Consider the following 8463-nt stretch of genomic DNA (forward strand, 5'->3'; position numbering starts at 1 on the left):
TTAGCATATCCTTTGGCGAAAAATGAAACAAATAGGTGGAAATAAAAAAAAATCGTAAAAAAGGATAATGTATATTTAATATTCACATCCTTGGTTGCTATTATCTTGAATGCACCTGTTGCTATGTAGGGAGTGGATCTCTTTTGGCTCAGCGTAAAAGTTATATACAAAAGTAATATTCGTCATAATCATAATGATAGGCTTTCAGAGCTGCAGCAGCAGCAGCCGCCATGGCAGTTGATTATGATGATGACTCGCGTCCTTCTTTCGCAGGCACAGCAGCAACAACTCACAAAGTAGCCGCATAAGCAGGGGTGGGGGGTGGGGCGGGGATCCGAGCGGACCCAAAGGGATCCAAAGGGTTCCAAGGGGGAGGCACTGCGGCAATTCCAAGTCGTCAGTCTTACGTACGACGTCCGCACGATCCATGCAAATTAAATGAAACGTACGAAAGGCGCAAGCAACAAAAAGTTCCCATGACTTTGGCAATGGATGGATGATCGGTTCAGGTTCGCTTGGAAGGCTGGGGAAGGGAGAAGGGACTGCGGCAAGTTGCAGATCGGGATGCAGTCGGGCACAGGTCCAACCTGCGGTCTCGTTGCACATTGTACGCTCCTTTGGCTGCGCCTCATTTTCCCATTCATTCCATTCAATTCCCATGCGTTGTTGCCGAGCACCAAGAAAAATGGCTTTCGCGCAGTATGATCGAAATTTGTATCCCGAAAATAACAGAATAAGTTATTATAAAAATACTAAATTTAAGCAACGTTTTTGATATGTTTAAATTTAGCTGATGCTTTGCTCTTATTCGCCAAACATTTAATTTTAACACTTTTGTGTTACTTTTGAGTTTACTCAGAAATAATAAAAGATACTATTTCCTCCTAGATGACAAAACAAATGCTCGCCTTTAGTGGCCGCACTTTGGACCATTGATAAATTAAATCAAAAGTCGGAAAACCGTGCAACTGGCGCTCCCTTTCCATACAAAGTGTGGTCAAATCACTTAACTGAAACGAAACCGAAAACTGACTCGAACGTCAACTTGAAAATGTGTTGAAAAGTAATAAAAATGTTGGCACAATTTTATAACCGCAAGAGCGTCAGTTGAGCACAACTTTTGCACCGGGAGGGGTGAAAAGACTGGCGTTAAACTGGGGTCCATAAAAGTCGGCGTCATGGGGAGAGTGAATAGTAGACTGGAGATCGGAAAGCGGAGACTGAAGACTGAAGATTGAAGATGGAAGACTCCTCTTCGGCGCCTCTTCAGCAGGCTAAAGACTAAAAGACTAAAGACTCTGAAGGTCAGTCTTGAGCGATTTGAAAGGACTTTGCCGCCAGGGGAGTGTTTGGCTCCCTGAATGCGATTTCCTGAATTATGAATTCAAAATTAATACCGGGAACTGTCTAAGCAATCGCTACCGAAGACCCAGCTCCTTGTGGCGACCATTAATCTTACCGTATCGGGCAAATTGTTTTGTATTTCGCTCTGCCAACGCAGGTAGGTCCTGTTTAGGATTCGATTCACTGGGATTCTTGTTCCTTTCTGGCCCAGCTCGAAACTCAATTTGCCGGCTAACTGTAAAAGAGGTTGCCGTCTAACGCCCCCCGGCCGAAAGGAACTTGGTTAATTGTGTTCCCAGGAAACTCCGTCCAGCTAACACAAAGCTAATTTGCCTACGAAATGTTGTCGAGATCTTTGGGTAAAGTCAATTAATTTTTGGCACAGCGAAGAACAGTGGTTCGTATACTTATTTTCCTGGGGAAAATGGCTTTGAAAAAATAATATTTATAATTAATTTTAGAATTCAGTTCAACAAAACAGCAAATGAAAACAGGCCCAATATCGCTTACTTCACCATTAAAATTGAGTGGGAATTAAAGTCCTTATAATTTTAATCATAATTTCATAATCCTTTTAGATCGGTGTAAGCAAAATGTAAATGGCCCCAATTATAATGCCCCAACCACTGTTGCACCGGCAACAATTTGACCCAAAACTCTTTCACCCTTTTCTGGCAAGACTCGGGGATAATTTGAGCACATTTTCAGAGAACAACATATCCGCTGACCCGCGGGATCCGCGACTCCCTTTAATGGGTCTGCAATTTTCATATGACAAGCCAGGCGAGATTCTCGAGCAATTTGAATCCGCAGATCCTCGGAGACCCGAAGACTTTAAATTATGATTAAGTATGATCATCTGGTACTCTCACATGGCCCGAATGGCTTATACATATGCTGAGCAATAATAAAAAGCGGAAATGCTAATGATAGGGTTTCGCAGTTCGAACATTGAGTGAGCAGGGAGCTCCCCCAGTCCTCCTCCCTCAAAGATATCCTTTCTGGCCAAAAACCAAAAAGCTCACGTTCCACACTCGAAAATGAAACAAATTTATAGTTCTTATTCCTTTGTCCCTGGCTCTTTGAAATTATTATTTATGCATATAATTTGACCAGCTGCCCTTTTTTTCATTTCATTTTTTTGTTTTGTAGGGGTTTTCTGCGGAAAGAGTCGTCGATGGATTTTTATGAGCAGCCGTCCCCCGCTGAACGGCAAAACGTAGGCAAATTTCCACGCGGCCACAAAAGCGAAATAAAATATCACGTCTCAACTTTATTATGGCTAATTGGAGGTGAAGTCTGCGGCGGTGCAAATTAAATCGCCGACTGCGAGGCCCACGAGGCGTATGAGTTACGATGCGCTCAGTTCGCTGGAAATTCAGCCGCCTGCGTTCTGAAGAAGGCGCCAGGATGCAGGCTTCTCCGGCTGCATTGCTCAATTCAAACAGAACGTAGCACAAATTTACCATTTTTTATGGTAAACATATTGAAGAGCCACTCCGTTCTGCCCTTTAGCTTGGGGTTGCTTTCAGTTTGGCTCTGCTCAGTTGCACCGGACACTGGCCATTGGCCAGCAATCAAACTCAGTTAACTACCCGAACGTGCCAGAACAGCTTGCGATTCTGTTTGAACGGAATAGAATGCAATTTTATTGAAATTTTTAAATGCCAAGCAAAGAGGGTACGTTCGTGCTCAGAGTTGCATAGGAAAAACCATTTCAAAACATATTCAATATGAGCAGATACAGGCTATATATTCCATTAATTTTAAAACCGAGTTTAATTGAGTGTTATTACCTGGTAAGTAACACCTTCCTGAGAAGTTACATGGTAAGCTATGTACTTAAAATCTTAGCCTAGGGAGAGCAATGAAAATCTTGCTAAGCTGGCTTAACCCACAATTACCATAATTGGGTATTGTAATGCCCACCCATTGACATAACCATACATACGTATGGCCAAAAGCAATAGGCTCACACACACATAAATTTCGGTGCAAAAAATTATTATCTGCACCCATCGAAACATATTTGTTTAAGTTCAGCCCAAAAAGACGCTGCCCAAAAAGACGAAAAACACAAAATTCGACGTGAACCCAAAGACAAAAGAGGCTTTCCCACAAAACAAATTCCCATGGCCCAATGCCTAAGCATGCATAATTTTAATTTATTTGTAGCAGCGGCAACAACAACAGCCTTTTGGCCAGCACAGACAACTGGCCAACTAATAAAAGTAAAAAGCAAAACCTGAGCAGTCAAAAGTGAAGCAAAAGCAGCAAATGCAGCAAAAGCCAGGCAAAATGCTGAAGCCGGGGCCAAGGAATATTTATGGAAATACCTTCGGGGCGGAGCTCCCGAATTGCGAAAACGTTGATCAAATTTTGCCAGATAAGCGACGACGACGACGAAGAAGACGAGCGTGGATGATGATGGTGATGGTGATGGTTATGGTTGTGGTCCAAAACACAGAGCTTGGGGATGTGAGCGTGACCGAAGCATATTGCGATTCAGCCGGGCTTAAGCAGGTGCAACAGTCAATTGAATGAAATTAGTAAACGGTTATGGGGTAATGGAAATCTGAACGAACGCTTAGTATTTTAAAGTGTTTTTACGCATTCCCAACTGCTTTTTATCTTTTCAATGGCAGAGATACGTAAAATGGGTTGAGCACATGGTCACACTGTGCTTTACACAGTTCTTGGGCACACTACTACATGCATTAATAAGTAACTTGGTCACATTTTGCGCGGATCCAAACCATATAGCTGCTCCTAGCACCGCTTTTTCGAGATGCCTCAACTAATTTCCTCCTAGTCCGTGACTCACGCACCCATATCGAGCCCATCAGCTCATATGCATGTCGAGGTCTGCGAGTCATCAGCCAAAGGAGTAGGAGGAGTGCAGTGGGAGATTGGGGGATTGGGGATGGGCTGGAGGAGGCTGGAGGAGGCTGCGGCTGCCTTACAACGTCATCAGTTTTCGAAGGCGTTGCCAAAGAGCAACCGCTGCGGCGACTGTGGGAACTGATATTGCATGCTGCACACATACAACTCACCGCGAGAGCGGTACGTAGTAGTAACTCCCCTCCAAAAGCGATATCGTGCCTCTGAAATCTGCATTCGAGCCTCGGACGAAGCCGCAACTCGTTTGCATTTCTTATTTCCTTCAGCCCTCGTCAGATTGGCTGGCGTAATCTGTTTTAACTTGGCTCGAACTCAAAACTCAGCCTGCGATGGATGTGGCTGTGGCTGTGGTTGTGGATGTGGATGTGGATGTGCAAGCCCTCCTCACTTTTGACGGTAGTCGTGCTTTGGTTATAAAAATTGAAGCCGCCATTAAATTCTGACAGTTGTCAGCTCTCGCGGTTTCGGTTTCGGTTTAGGTTTCGGTTTCGGTTTCTTTTTCGCTCGAGCAGTCGAGTTAAGTAGTTAGAGGAGCACTTTGGATCCACTAGATCTGCTGGGCTTAATGGCTGCTGTACTTGGCCAAATGGCTGATGATCGCTCTGGCCGGCGATTTGGTTATATGGCAATGATGGCCAAGAAGCCACAGAACGTTTCTCCCAGCAATTTGCAACTTCAACTGCCTAACTGGGCATTTAGCCGGTAATAGTTTTGCAGCCTAATGGCCTAATGGGATAACGAATTGAACTTTAATGCCCCAGCCAGCTTATCAAAATTGTCTACTTCGCTTTTGAAAAGCTTTCTGTATGCGAAATCAGCCATAAATTACATTTGATTGATGATTCTGATAGGCGGTCGCCGGGTCTATTTTAATAAAATTAATAAATCATCAGCTCAGTTCACAGCGTGATCGCTTATAGCCTTATTGATAGTATCAGTTTAAAATTATGCATGCTCATGGAGTTTAAAGTTATCAATTTAAATACACACTTCACTAATCTTGAGCATACATATGACTTAGGGAATAGTGGCGCTTAAATAATACACTAAGTCCAAAAAATTCGTTTCTGATAATGAAATTCAAATTATTATAATGGCTTTACGGCATTAAAATGAACTGATTCGAGACAAGGTAAATAAAATGCTCAGTAATTACAGGTACAACTTTTAGGCTTAACAAATAGGTTGTTTTAAGTAAAACAATTATTCCAATCAATGCAGGTTCAGTGAGAAATTCATCATAAAGCCAGATGGTCCCTTGAATATGAATATTTTGAATAATCCCAGCTTTTTAGCGTTACATGATCCCCAGCTGCAACTTCCTTTGTGAGCTTTTCAGGTAGCAATCAGAGCTATCAGTCAACTGCCTGCAGCCTGATGAGTTCAAATTGCTACTGCACTCGCCCCGGACACGAACTCATCTCCATTTATCACTTTCAATAAGAATCAAAAGCCATCAAAGGCCGCTGAATGAAACCGAAAAAAGGCGATCCAGACAATAGCTGACAGACTGCAATCAAGGTGAGGTGAACAAAAGACGCTGCGCGGGCTGCCTGAAGAATTGCCGGCCGTTGGGGTTATTAAAAAAGAATTTGCATAAAAGACAAGCCGGGGCACGAGTTCTTCAAAGCACAAACCACAAGGATTAGGCAATAAATAACTGAGAACGGCAAGCGAAGTGGTTAATTTTCTATGAAATTATATTCAAATTAGTTTGATGTTGCCGTCTCCACGCGGCTCAAAGGCTCCAACCAAACGGTTGTACAAATGGCATAATTATGGGATAGACACAAAGCACTTTGGGATCACTTCGAGGGCACTTGAAATTATGCTAAAATGCCAAACGGGGAGGAGATGGTACGACGGCCTTTCCACGGAGGCTTGACTGTGGCTCCGGTCATCAATTATCCACGTGCTTACAGGGGCTGGCAATTTGTTAGATGTCTAGGCGGTGGGTTGGCCCGCAGGGGGCGGAGGGGCTGGTTTTTGACACCTCTGACGTGATTATAACACTTTTATGGCCAGTTATAAATGATTTTCATATTCAATGGCACCGGGCAGAGCAGGAAAAGAGGTCTACAAATACGGCTGTGGCTCTGCAAATCATACGAACATTATCTTCCCTATCTGATAATACAATTTATTCCATTTAAAAACACTTTTGATTGAAACAAAAGTTACTGTTCCAATTGGGTTTTGTCATACGTTTCCTACTCATAAAATGGGCACATGTTAATAAATTCAGTCTGATTGCCTAATTAATGAGAGCACATTACCCTAAAGGCTTTTTGCTGTTTTACATAATTCCAGCAAAAAAGCATAATTTAATTGGCCGACATGCGATTTCATTTCCCGAGCTGTAAGGCCATGTAAATTTCCGCAGACCGAGACATTTATCAGGCGAGCAGATATTCAAAACTTGGCCATCGCAGAATATTATTCATTCCGGTTTGCTACCAAACACGTCAAGTGCTGGTGGCCTAAACCAACAAAAATATTCTTACATCTACGAATATTGCGTGCAGACAACAGACGATTTTGTGCCCAGCAAACTGAAAGCAGAGCAAACACAAAAGACACAAAAAAGACAAAAAAAAGACAGAAAAAATACAGAAAAAAGGGAAACAGAAGTCGACGATTGGCTGATGAGAGGGCGCTGCGATGATGGTAATGTTGCGCCTGATGATGATGTTTAAGAGGTTTTGGGCTTGGGTTTGGGTTTGGGTTTTGGCCAGGTCCCAGGGATCTCGGGAACTCGGGATCTGCGGAGGCGGCAGGTGCGGAAGTGGAGTGCAGCAAACGTGTCTGCTGATGAGGCTAATGATATGAAAATGAGTTCGGCCAAAGATGACACGAATGTGTGAGCGCGCAGCCATGCCACATAGCATACAGCATAATCATTTCATTTTATGAATGAAATAAAGGCCGCATAATAAATCAAAAGACACACACGTTGCCAAAACCGAGTTGAGAGGTGGATCGAAACGAAGCGTGATCGGGACAGGAAATGGAAATGAGCTTGCATCATGGGTTCCAAAGCGAGGGTTTCTCGAAGGATATGCTCAGGAAACAGCAGATCAGTGGGTGTATATAAATCATTCATATACATCCAAGTTGAGTTAAAAAAGAATATTTTGACATCATATAATAACTATTTAAATGGTTGTTCTCATATCCCCATGCTTTTGCTTAGTAGGAACTGCTCAGCCTCCCCTCGCTCGCTGCTGCAGCTGCCGAAATAATCATAAAACATCAAACTTACCGCCTGCATTTTGCATGTGGTCGCCGATGTTGCTGTCGTCATCATCATCATCATCATCGATGTCGTCAATTGTTGCTGCCGCTTGTGTTGTTGTTGGCGCCTGCACGGTTGTCGCTGCTGCAGGGCTTGTTGCGGCTGTTGCCGCAGTTGCTGCTGCTGATGCAGATGTCGCTGGTGTCGGTGCTGCTGCTGCCGTTGCCATTGTTGCCTCGGGCAGGGCATCATTTTGCTGTAATGCGACTAATGAGGCGGCAAAATTGACGTGTTGCTGCGGCGTGAAGCTGAAGACCGATGTTGCTGCCACTGATTGAGTTGTTGGCTCGCTTTTAATTGTTGCTGCTGGCTGTTGTTGCTGCTGCTGCTGCTGCTGCTGCTGCTGCCAGTACTCGGCGGCAATCAAGTGCTGCAGGCTGTGCGTAGGCAAATGCTGGCCAAACAGATTGCTCAGGTGTTGCAGCGGCGAACTGCTGGCCACATGTTGCTGCAGGAGCTGTTGCTGCAGCAGCAACTGCTGCTGCTGCTGCTGCTGATGATGATGATGATGCTGCTGCTGCTGGTGCTGCTGCTGCTGCGCCTGCTGATGGTGATGATGACGATGGCTGTGATGCGGATGATGATACAGCAGTGTGGAAGCTGAAACGCCTTCGGTGGCCTCGCCATTGATTTTGTATTTCGATGTTGTTGTCGGCGTTGACATTGTTAGTGCTTCCGCTGCGAACAGCTGTCGCTGGTTGTTGCTGCTGCGCCTGTTGTTGCTGTTCCTGCTGCTGCTGCTGCTGCTGCCGCTGCTGCAATTGTTGCTGCCCCGATTTGTATTGCAATGGCTTTTGTATTCAAGTAACATGCCGTTGTTGCTAGCAACACGCCGCTGCCGTCGCTGAAGTTGCTGCTGATAGTGGTTTGCTAGCAACAATGGCATAATCAGTGTGTACGGCTAACTGTGCCAACAGCAGCAA

The 8463-nt window shown here is 44.4% G+C and overlaps 1 protein-coding gene across 1 annotated transcript in view; it reads right to left on the minus strand.

Annotated features, from left to right (window-relative positions):
• LOC6542408 (protein nubbin) overlaps nt 1-8253 on the minus strand; it is a 33921-nt gene extending 25668 nt beyond the window's left edge. Inside the window, exon 1 of the mRNA XM_015159446.2 lies at nt 7508-8253. Coding sequence (XP_015014932.1) covers nt 7508-8204 — 697 coding nt within the window. The 5' untranslated portion in view covers nt 8205-8253. The remainder of the gene's footprint in view (nt 1-7507) is intronic.
• Nucleotides 8254-8463: the final 210 nt, after the last annotated feature.

This window comes from Drosophila erecta, unplaced genomic scaffold (assembly GCF_003286155.1).
Source record: "Drosophila erecta strain 14021-0224.00,06,07 unplaced genomic scaffold, DereRS2 tig00000055-arrow-pilon, whole genome shotgun sequence".
NCBI classification, from domain to species: Eukaryota; Metazoa; Arthropoda; class Insecta; order Diptera; family Drosophilidae; genus Drosophila; species Drosophila erecta.